This window comes from Tamandua tetradactyla, chromosome 1 (genome assembly GCF_023851605.1).
Source record: "Tamandua tetradactyla isolate mTamTet1 chromosome 1, mTamTet1.pri, whole genome shotgun sequence".
In the NCBI taxonomy this organism is placed as follows: domain Eukaryota; kingdom Metazoa; phylum Chordata; class Mammalia; order Pilosa; family Myrmecophagidae; genus Tamandua; species Tamandua tetradactyla.
The window spans coordinates 98,849,709-98,871,176 of NC_135327.1; the positions used below are offsets into that span (position 1 = coordinate 98,849,709).

Sequence of the window (21,468 nt, forward strand, 5' to 3'; positions counted from 1 at the left end):
ATGCTGGCGGCCTGTCTTTAAAGTTAAGGTATCTTTCTCCGGATACCTTAGCACCTTAATTTGGACATTTTCATCGCCTTAGAACTGAAAATTTGTGACCTAATAAATTCCCTTTGTAAAAGCCAATCCATTTCTGGCATATTACATTTCAATAGCTTTAGCAAACTGAAACAGATTCGTTTTAAGGTGAGACAAAATTTAGACAAATTCTATAAAAATCGTGTAACATATTCTGAGATGCTTTTGTCAACTGTCATGTTTTCATATGGAGAAAATGTCTATCTTATAATTACTAAATTTGATTTAAAGGAAATTATTTTTCCAAAAATGAGGTTAAATATTAAATCCATAATACAGTAATATTCTATCTTAAAAAATGAAAGACTTCTATCTAGAACATCTAAGATTTAGCAGTGAAATGGCCAAATAAAAAACTACTTTAAAATGCTTTCCGATAACTCTCAGGGTAAGTATAACTTTCTAGGAAGTAAGATAAGCAAAGATGTTGGTTTCATTTGATCAAACTGAGTTTGTAGAACTATAAGCAGACTACGCCCACTGCTATGATTAAAAGAGGTAAAAGACATAATAGCCTTCTGGCCTAGCAAACTGTGGAGCTACAGAATCACTCAGTGTACTTTATTTTGCTCTAAGTCTTATTCTCTTTCAGAAGGTTTTTGAAAGTAAAACAACTCAGCAGATACTCTAGAACATTTTGAGGAAAAGTTATTCCATCTAAATCCTTTTGTAGCTTTCAATAGATAGCTTACAAAATTAGGGTAAACGATTTCTAGAAGGAAAATATGTTTACTTCTTTATCTGTTAAATTAATTTTGGAACATTACTGCCACACTCAAAATCTCAGACTAACCTGGTTTTACTCTGAACTTTGAAAATTTGTTTGAAAAATCAATTAACCCAAACTCTAAGCTTAAAATTGATAATGACTTTAAAATCATTAAAGATTTGACTGAATTTAGTTGAATTGTATTAGTGTTTCACTAACAGATTATGGATACTAACAGTTTATTCATTATTGAGAACTTATTGAACACTACCTGCAAAATATTTCAATTTCCTATCCTTAACAATAAAAATAAGAAATGACCAATAATCTAAAGTAAATAGAACACACAAAAAAGTACAAATGGCTTTTAAACATAGATGTTCAACCTCTATCAAAGTAGAAACACAAATTAAAACTATAACACTTTAAAGAAAGAAAAAAATGAAAACAAGACCATATTATATGGGGTGCACAGGTAGTTCAGTGGTTAGAATGCCTACCTTTCATGTGGAAGACCTGGGTTCGATTCCTGGATCATGTACCCAAAAAAACCCCCAAAACTGTATTATACCATTTTCGCAAATGACATTAGCAGAAATCTAAATAATTGATAATATTCTACAGATAGGACCATGGGGCCAAAAAGCATTTTCCTGAAAGGCTGCAGGGAGAATTGGTTCAATTCCATAGGAGGACAATTTGGCAGCAGCTATTAAAATTACAAATGCAAAAGCCCTCTGACCTAGTTATTTACTTCTGGAGGATGTATTTATTCAACGGTATATTACTCAAACCTATGCAAGCTATCTTATGTAAAAGACTATTACCTATTTAATTATTACTAGTAGCACAGGATTGAAAGCAACCTGTTTAATAATAGGGAAGTGATTAAAGAAATCACGGCAAGTCTATGTAATAGAATGTTATGCAGTGCTAAAAAAAACCACACAGAGGTACAGAAAACCATAAGAGAAGATCCTCCAGATACCTGGTCAGCTAAAAACATCAAGGTCAGAATAGTATGTATATTATGCAAACTGTTCATGAAAAAGGAGGTGGCAAAAGGAGAATACAAATATGTAATTTTATTTACATATGTATAAACGAATTCTGAAAAGATATATAACTAACAGCATGGTTTTCTGGGTGGGGCAGTGATGACTAGGTTGGTGGGAGACAAGATTTGGAAAGGAAAGCTGAATATTTATTAATATATTTAAATTTTTGAACCATGGGGCTGAATCACTTATTCAAAAATTAAATTTCTATGGTAACAAAAGTAAATATTTAAAAAAGGCAAATACAAAAAGACACTAGCTCATGATTATGATGAAGTGCAAGACTCTCCAACCTGAAGCAACCAAAAAAACTGGACAATGTGCATGAAACAGTGTTTTTCAAGACACTGAACAGTCATTCCTAAAAAAAGGCAACAATCAAGATGAGTTGTACAATTTCCCTAATTAACTGGAAAAACAAAGTTTGTAGGCCACAATTCAGGAAGCAGAACCTAGAACCTAAAGTCCAGAGTAGTTCAGGTTGTGGAAATGAGCTGTGAGACCAGGGAGAACAAGGTAGCTAAAAAAAGCATACAGAACAGAGTGCAAATGAAGGGAAAGAGTTGCACAGAGAAAACAGTTGAGAACTGCAAAGGGGTCCTTCAGTCTTTAACTGAGTACCTATCAGTGTAAATATATGAAGAAATTATCTGATGCCAGGTAAAGAAACACCCAAAAGCAATAAAGGAAACAATATCAGGAAGTAGGATCAAGAACAGTATCTGTTTACAACAGGCAGAGTGATAAAATCTCATAATTTATGAGGTGAATCTGAAGTTGTTCTCACGGAAATGATGGACAAAACAAAGCACCCAAATATAAGAATCATTGGTATCCCAGAAGGAGAAGAGAAGAGTAAAGGGCTAGGAAGATTAGTTGAGGATATAAAGGGGGAAAACGTCCCACCCCTTATAAAGGACATAAATATTCAAATCAAACAAGCTTAACAAACTCCAAATACAACAGAAACAAATACGCCTTCCCCAAGACACACACTAATTACTCTGTCAAATGTTGAAGAAAAGTAGAAAATCCCGAAAGCAGCAAGACAAAAACAATCTACTACATACAAGGGAAACCACATAAGACTGAGTTTGGACTACTCAACTGGCACTATGGAAGCAAGAAAGCAGAGGTATGATATATTTAAGATCCTGAAAGAGAAAGACTTCCAGCCAAGGATTCTGTACCGAGCCAAATTGTCCTTCAAAACTGAGGGAGAGATTAAACTTTTCACAAACAAACAAACCCTGAAAGAATTTGTCAAGAGACCAGCCCTACAAGAGATACTAAAGGGAGTTTTGCCAGTTGAAATAAAAAAAGACAGGATAAGAAGGTCTGGAGGAGGTCACAGAATTGAAGAGTACCAATAAGGGTAACCTAAAGGATAAAAAGGGAAAGAGGGAAAAGAATGTATAGATCTGACAAATAAAATCCAAAACATAAGCAGGTGGATTCAAGGAACGCCTTCTCAGTAATAACTTTGAATGTTAACAGACTAAACTTACCAATTAAAAGATATAGATTGGCAGAATGGATTAAGAAATATAAGCCAGCTATGTGCTGCTTACAAGGGATCATCTTAGGCACAAGGACACAAACAGATTGAAAGTGAAAGGATGGAAAGAGATGTTCCACACAGGTGGAATATTGTGCTGCTATAAAAACGAATGAAGTTATAGGCATGCAACGATGTGAATGAACCTATGGGACATTTGTTGAGGCAAAATAAGCCAGAAATGAATACATTAAACAGATAAAAAGTATTGGCAAAGTCCCTTGAGGAATAGGAGAGAAAATATGGAACTATTAAACTTTAACATCAGAGAATCATCTGCTACTGTGTCAAACATTAGGGGCACCCAGATCAATAGGCCAAGCCCTTGATCTCGAGGCTTACTCTTGTGAAGCTTATGTAGGTAGACAGAGAAGCTTAGCCCACCTATAGGTATGCCTAAGAGTTACTTCTGGAGGACCTCTTTTGTTGCTCAGATGTGGTCTTACTCACTAACCCTAACTCTGCAAGTAAAATCATTGCCCTCTCCAATATGTGGGACATGACATTCAGGGGTGAAAGTCTCCTTGGTGGTGTGGGAGATGACTCCCAGAGATGAGTCTGGCCCTGGCACTGTGGGATCAACAATGCCATCCCGACCAAAAGGGGGAAAAGAAGTGTAACAAAAAAGGGTAACAGGGGTTGAGAGAGTTCAAATAGTTGAGAGGCTACTCTGGAGGTCACTTTTTAGCAAGCTTCAGTTAGACAATGCTACCCATCATAACTTGCCAAACCCCAACCAAAACTGTTCCAGCCAATACTAAAGAATACCCAGTATGATACATAAGATTCTACAAAGGTTCCATACACTACAGTAACTTTTCAGAAACCTACAACCTCCAGATGGATCCCCAGACAAGTTCTGAAACTTAGACAGCCCAGCCTCTCCAGAACATTAGCTAGTTAGTTCCATTTCCCTACCTCACAATATTGACAGTCTCTTCCAATATGAAAAAGTTAGAATGGGCATAGCCCAAATACCCTCAAAGAGTGGGACAGAAAGATCAAAGGTGATGGTGGAGTTATACAGAGAAGGTAGGGTTTAACAAATGAGTGTGACTGTTGAATCATTATATTAATATTTCTTTTAGTCTCTAGTATCTTATATCTTAGAGTAGCTAGAAGTAAAAACCTAAAATTGTGGAACTGTAACCCATACCAAACTCTGAAATCTGTTCTACAACTAACTGCTGCCCTGTGCTCTGAAATTTATTATTTTTTTGTATACATGTTATTTTTCATATAAAAGAAAAAAACGCCAATTGTGATGATAAAAAAGTATATGTTCCAGCTGATGCAATGGGCTCAGTGGCAGAATTCTCGCCTGCCATGCCAGAAACCTGGGTTCCATTCCCAGAGACTGCCCATGCCAAAAAAAGAAAGTATATACTCCCTCTAGCCTCCAATGTTCTGGAGCAGCTAGAAGGAAAAATCGGAGATGATGGTATGGTGGTCCATGACAAACTCTGGGATCTGTTCTGAAACTACTTGCTGAAGAGTGCTTTGAAAACTACTGCTTTTTAAAAATTTCTTTGTTTTGTATATATGATATGCTATACAATAAAAAAAGTTGGAAAAAAAAAAACCACACACACGCAATGAGCTATCATCTGACACCCACTAGAATAGCCATTATCAAAAAAAAAAAAAAAAAGAAAAAGAAAACAACAAGTGGTGGAGAAGATATGGAGAAAGAGACACACTTATCGACTGTCTGTAGGAACATAAAATATTACAACCGTTCTGGAAGGCAGTTTGGTGGTTCCTCAGGAAGCTAAGTATAGAATTGCCATATGAACCAGCAATCCCATTATTAGGCATATATTCAGCAAACCTAAGGGCAAGGACACAGATGTTTGCACACCAATATTTACAGCAGCATTATTTACAATTGCTAAGAGATGGAAGCAATTGCTAAACGTCCATCAATGGAAGAGTGGCTAGACAAGCTGTGGTATATATATATATATATACACAATGGAATATTATGTAGCTGTAAGACAGAATAAAGTCATGAAGCATGTAACAAGGTGGATGAACCTTGAGGACATGATGCTGAGTAAAATTAGCCTGAAACAAAAGGATAAATACCGTATGGTCTCACTAATATGAACCAACACTAATGAGTGAACTTTGAGAGTTGAATTTATGAACACAGATTATCAGGAGATAGAAAGATAGTAGAAATTGGACATTTGGTGCTGTAGGAATACAATTGTGCGACAGGACTGTAATTCAGAAATGAATAGCACAACACTAACTGATTGTAGTGCAATAATATAAGTACACAGAATGAAGCTGAATGTATGACTGACAGAGAAGCACTGAGGACACGTATGAAACCAGAAGGAAAGATAAAGGATAAAGATGGAGATGGCATTACTTAGGGACATCTACAGTGGACAATGATGGTGATTAAATGTACAAAAAAAAGTTTTTGCATGAGGGAGAATGAATGCTGGCATTCCAAGGTGTTGAAAATGGGTGTCTACTGGAAAACGTACAATCAATGCAAGCTAGGGTCTACAGTCAACAGTAATGTTGTAAAATGCTTCCAGTGAATTTAACAAAGGCATTATGCCAAAATGTCAACAAGTGGGGAGTATGAGGGAAGGGTATGGATTCTTTGCAGAAGAAAAGGAAATGTCTTCATATAGGCTGTGGTGGCTAAAGCATCACTACGTGATTATACCAGGAACCTTTTGATTTTTTACTTAGGTTGGACTGCATAATATGTGACTAAAACTGTTTAAAAATGCACAGAGAGAAACAAGTGCTGGAGAAAATGTGGAAACAGAGATATACCTATTTACTGTGGACACGGAGCTGAGAGGTGAAGCCCCTCTGGAAGGCAGTGTGATTTTTTCACAGGAGGCTAGGGTGTTGGGGTTGCCATACGATCCTGTAACCCCGTTGCTAGGTATATACCTGGAGGAATTGAGTGTGGGGACACGAATGGACATTTGCACATTGGTGTTTATGATTCACAAGGTATAGAGGGGGCCTAAGGGTACAACGACTGAGGAATGAAAGGGGGAACTATGGTATATACACACAAAGGACTACTTGAGGGCTGCAAGAAGGAATGAAGTTGTATTGCATGCAAGTAGGTGAATGAACCTAGAAGACAGTATGTTGAATGAAATGTCAGAAACAGAAAGACAAATATTAGCATGTCTCACTCATATGAACTAACTATAACATACAAACTCTGAGAACTGAAATAGAGAGCATGGGTTATCAGGTTGGGGCTTACTGTAAAGGGTCCTAGATTGTAAGGTCTTACAGCAGTCACCATCTATTCTAGAGTTGTCACTGCTATTTCTAAATTCTGAGATACTGAGCTATTTGTATATAACCTGGTTGTTCCCTGAAACTTTGGGTGTTTATATGATACCTGAGACTCAGAGATCTAAAGCTAAGAAAGTCAGCACTACCCCATAAAGCAATTGTTAAAAAAGTTGAAAAAGGAATCAGACTTTGAGTAGAGATATGAATAAAGCTGATCTGGATAGGACTAAGGGAGATCACAATACATGGTGAAGGATGATATGGTCCATATTTTAAAACTTCAATTTCTGTGTAAGACCAAAGGAAGAGATGTTTATTTGCTGCAAAATTTTTATTTCGTGTAGCACATTAAGTAATTTAACTTGTATGGTAAGTTTATTCAAACACCATAATTACATGGAATCTTGAATAGGGCAGGAGATCTTGTTGGTTTGTACAAGTTAGGGTGATGCTTCAATACATCCCAGAGTAATTTGGGCACAGAATAAAAAAGTACTTGCAAAGTCCCCTTGGGGGACTGGGGAGAAAGGAGGAAATATCCAACTTCCACACCTGGGGAATTCCTGACATTCTTACAAGCAGTGGGAACAACCTATCCAATAGGCTGGGCCCTTGATATTGGGGCTTGTTTCTATGAAACATACACCTGCTAAAAGGAGAAGTTAAGCCTGCTTACAATTATGGCTAAGAGTCAGCCCTAGAGAACTTCCGTTGCTTAGATATGGCCTCTCTTTCTAAGCCAACTTAGCAGGTGAACTCACTGCCCCCACCCCCCGACCAGGGACATGACCTGGGAGGGTGTAAAATCTCCTTGGCAACATAGCACAGGACTCCTGGGGATGAGCCGGGACCCAGCATCATGGAATTGAGAAAGCCTTCTTGAACAAAAGGGAGAAGAGAGAAATGAGGCAAAATAAAATGTCAGTGGCTGAGAGATTTTAAACAGAGTTGAGAGTTATCCTGGAGGTTATTCTTATGCATTATTTAGATATCCCCTTTTTAGTTTACTGTGTATTGGAGTGGCTGGAAGGAAGTACCTGAAACTTTAAGCTGCGTTACAGTAGCTCTGATTTCTGAAGATGATTATAAAATGACATAGCTTTTACAATGTGACAGTGTGATGGTAAACACCTTGTATCTGATGTTCCTTTTATCCAGCATATGGACAGATGAGTAAAAACAGTAAGGATAAAAAATTAATAAGTAATGTGGGGGGTGGTAAAAAAATGGGTAGACTCAAGTACTAGTGATCAATGAGAGGGAGGAGTAAGAAGTACAGAAAATATGAGTTTTTAATTTTTATTTATTTTTTCTGGAATGATGCAAATGTTCTAAATATGAACATGGTGATGAATGTAGCCTTGACTCTTGAAGATGACTGTATAACTACATAGCTTTTATAATGTGACCATGTGATTGTGAAAACCTTGTTTTTGATACTTCATTTATCCAGAGCATGGATAAATGTATTTAAAAAATGTTTCTGATATTCCATTCATCCAGAGCATGGATAATGGATTAAAAAAATAATAATAATAGAGGGGGATAAAGTGTAAAAAAAAATTGGGTAGATTGAAATAGTTGTGGTCCATGAGAACGAGTAAGGAGCATGAGGTATATGAGTTTTTTTCTGTTTTCTTTTTATTTCTTTTTCTGGAGAGACACAAATGACCTAAAAATTATCATGGTGATGAATACACAACTATGTGATGATATTTTCTGTCACAAACAACTATATCCTGTAACTACTTGTTGAAGAGTGCTTTGAAAACGATTGCCTTTTTCTTTCTTTGCTTTGTATATATGTTATATTATACAATAAAGAAGTTAAAAAAATGAACAAAAACAGAAAAAAGAAAGGGGTCAGTCAGCTATATCATAACAGACCACCTATACAGAAAAGGAGATTACAATAATGGAAGAGAGACAAAAACAAGATATGACATATAAATACCAAAGGATAAAATGGCTGCAGTAAGCACTGCCTTTATAATAATAACACAATGTTAATGGATTAAACTTTCCAGTCAAAAGACACAGATGGGTAGAATGGATAAAAAAGCATTATCTATCCATATGCTGTCTTCAAGTGACTCAGCTTAGATCCAAAGACACAAATAGGTTGAAAGTGAAAGGCTGGAAAACATACTCCATGGAAACAGTAACCAAACAAGAGCTGGGGTAGCTATGCTAATATCAGACAAAACACACTTTAAATGCAAAACTGTTGCAAGAGATAGAGAACAGTATATATTAATAAAATCAGCAATTCAACAAAAAGAAATCAGTCATAAATATTTATGCACCTAACTACAGAGCCCCCAAATACCAAGACAAACACTGGCAAACTGAAAGGAGAAATAGATGTCTCTAAAATAATATTTGAAGACATCAATACACCACTCTCATCAACAGATATAAATTCTAGACAGATGATCAATAAGGAAAGAGAGAACTTGAATAATATGATAAGTGAACTAGACCTAACAAACATATATAGAACACTGCATCCAAAAGACAGCAGGACATAACATTCTTCTCAAGTGCTCATGGATCATTCTCCAGCATAGACTACACACTGGGTCACAAAACAGGTTTCAATAAATTTAACTAGGTTGAAATTATATAAACCACTTTCTCTGATCATAATGGAATGAAGGTAGAAATCAATAATAGGCAAAGAATGGAAAATTCACAACTACATGGAGGTTAAACAACATATTCTTACATAATCAGAGGGTTAAAGAAGAAATTGCAAAACAAATCAATAAATATCTCAAGTTCAATCAAAACAAGAACACAACATCAAAACTTAGGGGATCCAGTGATGGCAATGCTGAAAGGAAATTTACAGCCTTAAAGGCCTAATTAAACAAGAAGAAATAGCTAAAATTAGAGACCAAACTACATACCTGGAGGTCTCTGCCTTCATTTACACCAAAGCTCTACGAGCCTATTTATTTTCAGAAGTCCAATTTGCACACTAAAATTCATGACTAAATATTCTATCTTATCCTCCGAAGAACAGTATAAAACATATTCAACAATGATACTTGAATTGTATTGAAATATAACAAACAGGCTTTTTAATTCTTAAATAACAATATGAAAATAAGGTACACTGGCAGAATCTTACATAAGTGACTTATTTAACTCACATATCAATAAATTTCTAGAATAAATCTGAACATTAAAAGCATCAATCTAAAAAATGACAGTTCTCATTTTTACATTATCTAGGCCTAAAAACCCTCTCCTCATCAACATCACTCCTATCATAATTGTCATTTCTATTTTTTGCAATTACTTTATTACCTTTTCTTTTTTCACAATTCTACTAGACCATCACCTCCCCAGCATCACAACAGCTACTTCTGAGCACTTAATATGTGCCAGGCAGTGTTATGAGAGTCTTACATGAATTAATTCTCATGGGCAGCCTTTTGAGGAAACATACGTTATCCCTAAATATACAAATGATAGAAATGAAGCAGAAAGGATAAGTAACTTGCCCAGAGTTAAAAAGCTATTAAGTAGTAATGCTGGTATTTTAACCCAAGCTGTCCTCTTAACCATTCATCAGAGTTGTTGTTACAGATCACCTGATACCTTCAAAAATCTGCTACCTGGTTATATTACCTCATCTCTCTTCTTTTTGAAATTTATTCAACATGAGGCTAAATGAATCTTAATGAAGCACTGCTTTCATTAAAGAGTTCTTTATCCAGAAATATATATTTTACTTAAAAATTAAATTACAAAATACAGATCAAACATGTGCAAACCAGCTGTCTAAGATACTTTTCACTGTGATCCATCCTCTCTTTCTGGCCTCATTCTCCATTTAGTCCACCAAATGAACACTAAACTAGAGATAATCTGGATGACATTCTTGTTCTCTCACAGTACCTAATACAATGCCCTGAACATAACAGGTCTGAAAAGGTTTGCTAAATTAATGACTTAAAGGTTTGACTGGTTTTTGTTTTTTTCGATACCTAGCTGTAGAAGTTACTGTAATGGCAGGGTTCATAACTGTTGAGAAAGAAATTTCCTTACTGCTTCTTTCATAACAGTAAGATAGTGCTAGTTGTTAAAAAAAATTTCAAAATTTATCCATGACAAAGTAAGGCAGTTCAGAACATTTAATTCAGATATCTCTTACCCTCTCCTCTAGCAGAAGATTAGCAATTTGGTGGTTACATCCAACACATTGACTAAAGTATTCTTAACATTCCCCCCAATTTTATTACCAACCTGTTGAGGAGTAATGGTGTCTCTATAGCTTGGTAAAATTTTAAGGGTGACACTTCCACTAATGTTTTTCAGTAACTCTTGTAACTCCTTCGGATTGTTTCCAACCTCATGGCCATTGACTTCTTTAATGATATCTCCCACATGAAGGAGACCTTGTCGATCTATCATTCCTCCATGAAGGATTCGGGCAATTACCAGATCATTATTTTCAACCCTAAATGTTACACCCTAAAGAAAATAAGGAATGGCATTATAATTTATTTTAGATTATTAGAAAGAAATACTTACTATTAATGAAGATATATAAGAAAAGAATTCTAAAAGTAGGTGAGTGAATCATTCCTATCTTTCCTATATTCTTTCCAGTCTCAATATTTCAATCCCATGGAACTATGGTCAACTGTGATAATATATACCATCCCACAGAAAAATGATTTCCATGGTAAGGTTGAATTTAAAAACAAAATATACACTACTACCTGGGCTGTATTCCAGAAGATAAAAGGAAGCTGAAGGAAGCAAGAATAGGTATTCGTACATTCTGATGGTCATGCTCCTGGCTTTTCCTCTATTCCACTTCACTAGTCTTATAATCAGGTTCCAGAAATAATAATTTTAGCAGGAAATAGTGTCACTGCTTATAGAGTCCAATTATGGCTTCAAGTTTCAGTAACAACTTTTTTCCATGTTATGATGCTGTCATTAGCAAGCAACCTAATTCATTTCTTCAAAGGATAAGAAGAAATGGTATAGTTTTCTTCTGAAAATTTTCCTACCCACTGGCATACTTCTTCTGGCTTCTACTTCAGTTTATTGTTTTATTTTGGTTTAATTTGTATACTAAATCAAGTTAAGAGCATAAAATCTATTTATTTATACATAGGTCAAAGAAGACTGATAAATTATGAATGCAGCTTTCATAATATAAAGTTATCAAAAAGAAAAAAATGAGATAGTGATTGAGCTACAAATATGTCAGATTTCAGATTTAAGAAGGCACTGATTTATCTACTCACCAATGGCTCCCCAGCTCTTTTGTGAATACCGAGAATACGAATAGCATCTACTGGTAATAACTGATTATTGATAGAATTATTAATTTCTGGGCTTGATGGAGGTGAATCATAACACTTTGATGCCACAATATCATGAGCCTCCAAGAGCGACTATAAAGAGTTAAAACAGCCTGTGATTATTAACTATTGATGGAATAAATTAGTATATACTATACTAAAAATAACTTATTAGCCCATCATTCCAGTGGAGTACTAAAATTTTGAAGGGCACACATTATCAGATTCTTGAATATGAATTAAATCAAACACACATAACATCTTTTTAAGAGATATAAACTTAAAGCTTTATAATCATCAAACAATATCATATTTCTTGTTTTAGATTTGAAGAGACTAACAGAAGTTAGTGACTCTTAAGTTGCATATTTTATGTTCCAACTATAGTGCAATGAAGGCACTGGATTTCAACGCCACTATTGTCATCATCATCCAATATTTATCACTTAACCATATTTAGGAAGTATCACATGAATGCAAATGGCAAGAATCCTAACTTTTTATTAGAAATACTGCATGTTTTCATATGTATAAAATATCTGTTAAAAAGATGTCCAATGGAAAATGGATAAATATCAGCATCTTATATCAGTGATAAAAAAAAAAAACGTTATATTACCAGTGAAGGTTTTGGTCTATAAAAACACATTTTTTGGTGTAAAAAATGAGCCAGTAGTGGTCTTAAACATGATGTACTGTTTCACCTTTTACCTTTACTATGCATGTGCTAACATCAAGGATGGCCTAGTTTCTAGGAATTTCTGGCAAGGTTTTTTGTATATTTATTTCTATTTTTCATTCTTTACCTTAAAGGAATAATTCATACTGCAATTGTGCATACTCAACATAAAGTAAATTAAAAAAATTTTTGAGTGGATTTAATGCAAATCCACAAAATTATAAATCAAAATAGAAAGGAGCAAGTCAACAGGTTCAGAATAGAAGCTATTAGAATACTGGCTTAACTGGTAATTTCTGGTGACTTCTTGAAAATATGTATACAAGACGAGAGAAAAAAAGCACAAAAAGAAAAAAAGAAAAACCATCACCAATCAATATATAAGAATTCTCCTCATAAATGCTGAAAGTTACTCAAAGGTCTAACCTGGTTGCTTAGATTTTTTACCCCATACTCTCAGGCAACATTATCCTCAACCATGACTGAACCACTACATATGTACTGATAACTTCAAATTATGTATGTCCATTCCCAGGACTCTCATTAGCTTCAGATCCACATACTAAAAACCTGTCTACAACTAGCCAAAGTCATGACAATTTGAAAATCAAAAAAAGTAAGGATTCTAGAGGAGTGAAATACATTAATGAAAAGTCCGTAACAATATTTAAAAGATCTTATTTGTCATCATCTGAGACAGCTACCTTAAACAAATCTGTACTATGAAAATTTGTAAGGGGAAAAATTGCATTTATCCTGATGTTTTGGCAAGACTGCCTTTTAGCGTAACAAAATAGTCCCAATTGATGAGGATAAGTTCTACTTTATAGAAGAACTCTAGCTAATAAACCAAGAATAAAAGAATTTGAAAAATATTTTGCAAGCGCCACTAAAAATACGGACTCTGGCAACGATTATTGTGTTCCTCATTAGGCAAATGGTTGTTAGGTAACAGCATTTGTATAATAGTAGAATAATAATGTACAGATTACTTCCTAGTTACACAAAAAAAGATATCAAAGGAAACATCAAATTGTCATCACCCTTAATCAAAGGGGCTATCTCAGCATCAATAGTGGTAGGTCAGTGGGGGTATTATATATCCTTGAATGTAGTTAAATCATGTTGTATCACATATCTTAAGATGTATTTTGGTCACTTATGACAAGCCCAAACCCTATAAATTCTCTCTAACACCTTCCTACTGAGATTCCCTACGGTTTCCCACTGTGTATACTTTTCCCTGCTGTAACAAGTAATAAACTCAACTTGTTTAAAAAAAAAGTAATAGAAAGACTATGGATGCAAAAAATAGATGCATTTTGGTTCCAAATAATTAATTTAAATCACTGATCTTTTAGACAGAAGTTCTGTTTACAGAAATAAAAGGGATAACTTAATAACACAGTGAGGAACCAAGCATTCTGCAGGACAACTGGCCCAGTTTCTTCAATACATCAATATCACAAAAATAGCAGGGATTGGGTGGGGAATGATGCAACCAGATGCCTTGCATGGACCTAGATGGAAACTGGTATGGACAATGTTTGAGATCAAATGAAGAAATTTAAATAACATTTGTATATTATGGGAGATGAAGGTCTATTGAAATAGAAAAATGGACATCAATGACCGAAGCAAAAAAAAAAAAAAAAAGGCCAGTTACAAAATAGTTTATACAAAATGATCCCAAATTAGCTAAAAAAAAAAAGTACATTTTGTACACAGAAAAATTTTGGAAGAACACAAGCTAAGATATTACAGAAGTGATCTGGGTTGTAAAATTGCAATGCTTTAGTTTTTGTATTTTTGATTATCTGGATTATCTAATTTTATATATTTACTAAATTTTATATGTACTTTAAAAATCTATACATATAAAATTTTCTACATTTATATTTTGTATATTTATTAAAAATAAATAGTGTGCCTGAAAGTTCTACCCAGATGCTTCAGAGGCATCACAAGCTTAACGTGGCCAGTTAGCTCAAAATAAGTATGTCCAAAACAGTTTTTCCTGGGGAATTCTCCATCTCAGTAAATGGCCAACACTCATTTGTGTCAGAAATCTTGATTTTTATCAACTTCCCACATCCCTTTTCTGTGTCAGTAATATATAACAAATCACGAAGTCCTTTCGATTTTACAACTTAAAACTTGGAAATTCTCAGTTTCCACTATCTCTACCTTATTCACAATTTCTTACCTTAGTAGTGACCAACTTGCTGCTCCACAAATCTGCTCTCTCCCTGGTTAATATCTATCCACCTCCCCAAGTTTCAGAATAAAGTCCTAATATCTTACTAGCTTACAAAGCTTTAGTCATCTGGCCCCTGCATAAAGGGTGCCTCTGACATGTGCCCCTTTTTATACCTAACATTTATGTAGGGGCCATCTCACTATAAATCTTCATATTTTGCAGTAACATTATTGGAAGGTCACATAAAGTCTCTGGCTGAGAAAGAGCAAAGGGGTGCTTACATTTGATTTTCAATGCTAAGATCTTTAGTGGAAATAAGGTGACACTTTATTCTTCTATCTTAACACAATTTGTTGAATAGGAAATTTTTCTTACCAAAATGTAATGATTCAATCATAAACTGAGTTTCCATATAGGTATGGATATTTCGGGCTATCTGTCATGTTCAAGTAGTCTATTTGTCCAACACTGCCCCAATATAAGACTTTTTTTCCTGTCTTTCTATTTTGAAACGGATTCTTCTTTGTTAAATTGATTGACTCTTCACCAACAGTCAAATGCTTAAATCATGCTTATTTTTATACCTATGGGGAGTTTGTTATGTATTAGCTTCTATCCTTACACAGCTCTCTTTTGTTCCAAGGTCATCATCAATTGCACCCCAGCCTTAAGCAGCAATAACTGAAAAATGTATACTACCGGATATACAGCTGGAAAACTTAGTGGTAGCGGGGAAGAAAAAAAGTCCATTTTAACAGTGAGAAAAACATCTCTCACAGGTGGTTTAATGGTAAATCAGGGAATTTTATTCTTTTAATTATACAAAGGAAAATCCATTCTGATATATTTCTGTACATAGTAACCATTTATAGTTATGCATGTTTGTTAATGTATCCTCAGCATTATCAAGACATTTAAATACCTTAGCTGGAAATTACATATTTATAAACAATGGCCCTAAATAATCTTAAAAAAATACCTCTTTAAACTGGAACTTAACTAGTAAAGGAGAATGTTTTGGAAATAAATGGAACTTGGGAAGAAGAGTGATGATAGGGAAAGGTTACCTGGAAGTGAGGCTCTTTGAGTATACCAACCAGTTCTGCTACATTTTCATCCACATTTATTAGAGGAGTGATATCTTCAAGAATTTCATTGACTAATTCCAAGTTATTGTCACTGACAGCTTCTAGTTTTGAATCTTCTAGCCTCTCATGAGCCTGAAAAGACAATAATGCATTAAAGCAATAATACTATATTATCATTTCATACTGTAGTTTTCTTCTTGATTTACTTCTTTTGCATAAAGTTAAAAAAATATTACTTGGGAGTTTGATTCATTGAAACCAAATTCATTTTTCATCAGAAGCAATATATAGATGCTATAGTAAATACATCATGCATGCAATGTAATAAATATAGGCCTCTATTACTATCGTAAAAATCATGGAAAATTCATTTTTATAACCAAATTATGAAAGAGCTCAATGAGCCAAATGACCACCCAAAAGAATTTCCTAAAGACTTTATAGTCAAGGCTCAAAACTTATATGCTACTGTTTATGCTTTATTAAGATAAATGATCAAACAGAATAAAAATAAAGATAGGAATGCAATCACTATAAGGATTAGCATTTAAAAAAATAACAAAATCATCTTGGGAACCCTACCAGAATTCTAAAGCTAAGATTTTCCAATTTTGAAAACCAGCAAAAGAAAAGTCAATCAAGATCAGGTGGCCCTTGAACTGGCCCTTGAAGGACCGTATTAATGAAACTGTGACTGTAATTATATTTATAGATTTAATTAAGGGATGATCCCCTCATTTCTTACATCCTAGTTTTGTTTTTTTTAATCTCACAATTTTTTCCACAGAAAAAAGACTATGAATCACACTGTTAAATAAAATAAGTAGCCCTAGTTATCTTTCCATAGTACGAGTAAAGTAGACTTTCAAATTAAAACAAGATCAACATTAATCAGACTCCATCTTTTAAGTGTTCTTTTCTGATAAATAGTTGCTGTCTGATTTTGAAGACAAGCAAAGCATAATTATTGAGATTTAACTTGTAAATGAGACCAAATCTTATATATACTTTAAGATTTATTTCTGTAAGTGTTGAAGAAAAATCCAAATTTCAAGTGGTAACAGTATCAATTAATATTTCTCAGATACCCACAACTCTTTAGATACTGTTTCCACCATGCAGAGTAGATTTTTCAGAGTCTAGATATACATTTTAATTTTAAAAAGGTAATTTTTTCTTTTGAATGCATTTTCTAGGTGATTCACAAGAGAAATAATGTTTTAAGTGCAAGAGGGTGCTATATATTAAACAACATTTTTAAGAAACTCCTCAGAGGAAGAAATTTTAAAAATCATATGAAACAGACTGATTAAAGAGAAATTATAACTGACATTAGCAAAGAAAAAATGTCTAAAGATCAAATATAATTTAAATAGAGCAAGAATTTTCTATTAGATTTAGATAAGAAAAAAAAAAAATCAGGATGACCAGAAAATGCCACAAACAAAGAATATAAGTAAAATTGCAATTTTTTGAAAATATATTACAGGCCAGATAATGATAGGATGATGAGGACCCTCAATATATGATAATGCTGTAGTGGGAAAAACTGAAATAATCTAAAGAATCAGTTGACTCCTATAAGACAAGTAAGAATTGACAATTGTTTTAATGCAAATATTTGTTGTTAAGAAAAAATCCAACCCTGCATCTTAACCCTAAAAAATTCTAATAGTATTAAAGTAATATAAGAAAGCTTTTAAAAAAGATTAAAAAAAAAAGAAACCCCAACATTTATTGAGGCTTTTCTGGTACAGGGAATTACATTCTAAGTTGTGCATGTGTGCGTATTCAGCCAAGGTATCAGCATTGTCACTTCACAGCTGAAGATGCTGATCCAAAAAAAGGTCAAGTGGTTTGCTTGAATTCACACTACTGACAAATGGCAGAGCCTACTAGAGCTTATTTGACTTTAACACTATATAGCAAGCTACTCCAAAATTACCCTGCTGTTGATTATTCAATCTAATATATGATGTTACTCTGACACACTTATGAGGTATGCTCTCATTGATTGCTAGTTGACTTGTTGCTTCTTAGCATGGCTTATCCAGTCTAGATGTGGTAAATTAATTCTGGCCCATCAAAACTATTTCCACAGGTATTTATTTTATATTCCTATAGTTCAGAATACCACCCATTCCTCCTCCAATCTTAACCCCTTGATCTTAAGTTATAGAACAAACAGGAAAAAAGATGACTGGCTTACTATCTTCAAGAACTATTATCAACATATTGCCTCTAAACATCCTTAGAATCCTATGTTATGTGATCAGCATACTGTAACAATATTTTAGACACTGGCAGAGTTTGGTTCATTTCAGGACTTTGGAACAAGTAAAGGAACAGACATGATCAATGATTGGCAAACACTCTTTTCTGTGTTCATCTTCTCTTCTTGTTCTTAAACTGAGGTGAGAAAAAGTGGGAATTTGTCAAGTATAATGGCAAGAGAGAAACAGGAAGTCAAGTGGGGAGGCAGAATTAAGTTATAAAAACAGACATACCTGAAGGCTTTTCACATGAACCTCACAGACTGATTCTACGGTGGGAAAGACTCTTACTAGAAAATATAAAAACTCTTAGAGAAAAAAATGTTTTCAATGAAACTGTGACTGCAATTATGTTAACAAGGAAAGTCGATTTCTGAAACATATTTGGGTTCAATCAAAAGCAATTTTACTTTTAACAAAAATGCAAATGCAGGTCCTTATTTATAAACGTGTAACTCTTTAAGTTCCAAGATATTGTGAAAGAAGTAGGGACCTCTAATTTATTCTAAAATCAGAAATTACTTGGTCATTTTCAAGAGGCAGGTACCAACTTGAATTTAACTAATTAAGCTAAAAAAAACACACAAAGGAAACACTGAAAATTTACTATAGGAACAGATAAGCCATATATGATTTGAATAAACGGGATTGTTTTTCTTTAAGAGAAATGTATTAGAAAGTCAGTTTAACTCAATAAAAAGGTATTTTACCTGCCACAAGTAGTTGGATGGGCATGTCATGAATGGTTTTGTAAAACTTGGAAATGACATAAATATGACCTAACCCTCTTAAATGTCCAATTCTGAGAATCCTATTCGCCACTACACCTTAGAAAAATGAACTACAAAGAAGAAAATGTCTTTCAAGACTTCTAGGTATTTTACCCATGCGCAGTCAAAAAATTTTTAAGGAGACATGATATCCAGGGGTAAAAGTCTCTGGCAAAGTTGGAGATGACTCCCAGGGATGAATCCACACCTGCCACTGTGGGATCAACAATTTCACCCTGGCCAAAAGGGGGAAAAGAAGTGGCAGAGAGAGTTCAAACAGAGTCGAGAGGCTACTCTGGAGGTTGCTCCTACGTAAGCTTCAGTTAGACCTTGCTACCTATCATAACCTGACAACCCCCACCCAATCCAGGACCATTTCAGCCAATCCTAAAGAACACCTATGGCAATATATAAGATTGCACAAGGGTTCCATGCACTAGAGTAACTTGCCAGAAACCTACAACTTCCAGATGGGTTCCTAGTCCAGGTAAGTCCTGAAACTTAGCCTCTCCAGAACATCAGATAGTTCCTCTTCCTACCCCATATTAGTGAAAGACTCTTTCAACATGAAAAAGTTAGAATGGCCATAGCCCAAACACCCCTAAAGAGAGGGATGGAAAGATCAAAGGTGATGGTGGAGTTATACAGAGAAGATAGGATTTAACAAATGAATATGAATGCTGAATCATTTAATTGATATCTCTTGTAGTCTCCAGTATCTTAGAGCAGCTAGAAGTAAAAACCTAAAACTGTGAAATTGTAACCCATGTCAAACTCTGAAATATGTTTTACAACTAATTGTGGTGCTGTCTTTTGAAATTTATAGTTTTGTATATATGCTATTTTTCACAAAAAAAGAAGGAAAATAAGTCGATTGTGATGACAAAAAATTATTTAAGCCCTCTAGCCTCCTATATTCTGGAGCAGCTAGAAGGAAAAATATGAGAGGATTGTATGGTAGTCCATGATAAATTCTGGGATCTTTCCTGTAACTACTTATTGAAGAGTGCTTTGAAAACTATTACTTTTTTATTTCTTTGCTTTGTATATATGTTACACTACACAATAAAAAAAGTTAAATTTTTTTAGATGTAGGCTACATCTAAAATGACAAATGTTATTATCTAATAAGAATATTATTACTGTGATGTGTAATAACCTTGCCTTTTCCCCTTAAAAGTAAGAAACATATAAATTTTGTTTCTATCTTCTTACAACAGGACCATGTGTAGTAGATGTGCATTAAATATTTCTTAATAAAGCTAAATAAATGAGGAAAAAGTTTTGCTGTGGTCATGAGTCATCTTCTTGAATCCTAGAGACCTTAAAGTAAAAAAGATCAAACAAACCCTGAAATGCTTGAAAACAAACATGATTTTGAGTACAATGTAGAAATGAGGCAGAGAATGCAGAACTCAATTTCTGTTTTACTTCTGGATACATTATATCAAAGTGAATGAGCTTTGTTACGAGACAAAAAAAGATGAAATAGATGCAAATTAGGGCTTAAATCTTAATGAGTAAAGAACTTGTCAGAAGTTATCTAGTTAAAAGGAGTTCAAATTCCTAGATAAGACAAATTATATTCAGGGTACTAAGAGATCTCCCAAATTATACTACTGAGTCACTCTTAGAGGTATTTGTAAGATTATGGAGAACCACATGTCAGAAAACTAAGAAATGATAACCTGTTATGCTTTTTACAAAAGGAGAAAAAGGGTAGTTAAGTGGTAGAAATCTCGCTTGCCATGCGGGAGACCCGGGTTCAATTTCTGGCCCATGTACCTCCCCCTCCCCCCCAAAAAAACAAAAGCAAACAAACAAACACAAAACCAACTAAACAAAAATTCAACAAATGGTGCTGTAATAATGGGATACTCACATGGAAAAAGAATGAAATGTGACCCTGCCATACAGCATACAAAAAAACCCCCAGAGAAGTCAAAACAAAAATGACAAAATAGGGTTAAAACACTAGCATCTCATATCACAGACAAAGGCTAACTTCCCTATATATAAAGGACACTTACAAACCAATAAAAAAGAAAGACCAACAACTGAGTAATAGAAACTGGCAAAGAATCTGAACAAAAAGTTCTCAGAAAAGAAAATTGTAATAACTCTTATCCATATGAAAGGATATACAAGCTCACTAATGATAAGAGAAATGCTAACTAATACTATACAAAATATCTTTTTTCCTCTTATCAGACTGGCAAAGATAAAACTTCTGCTAACCATGATGTGGAGAACATAGGTACACGCATACATTTCTGGCAGAACATTCACTGGTGAGCAATATAACCATATCTACCAAAATTACAGCAATTTTTCTAAGAATTTATCCTATGCATATGCAACATATCAAAATGACATGTAACAAGATCATACATTACAATAGTTTATTAAAAAAAAATCTAAATGTCTCTCAGAAGAC

At 34.2% G+C, this 21,468-nt stretch overlaps 1 protein-coding gene across 1 annotated transcript in view; it reads right to left on the bottom strand.

Annotated features, from left to right (window-relative positions):
- PALS2 (protein associated with LIN7 2, MAGUK p55 family member) overlaps nt 1-21,468 on the bottom strand; it is a 134,849-nt gene that overhangs the window by 40,727 nt on the left and 72,654 nt on the right. Inside the window, 3 exon segments of the mRNA XM_077121522.1 lie at nt 10,949-11,176; nt 11,965-12,114; nt 15,968-16,120. Of these exon segments, the coding sequence (XP_076977637.1) occupies nt 10,949-11,176; nt 11,965-12,114; nt 15,968-16,120 (531 nt within the window).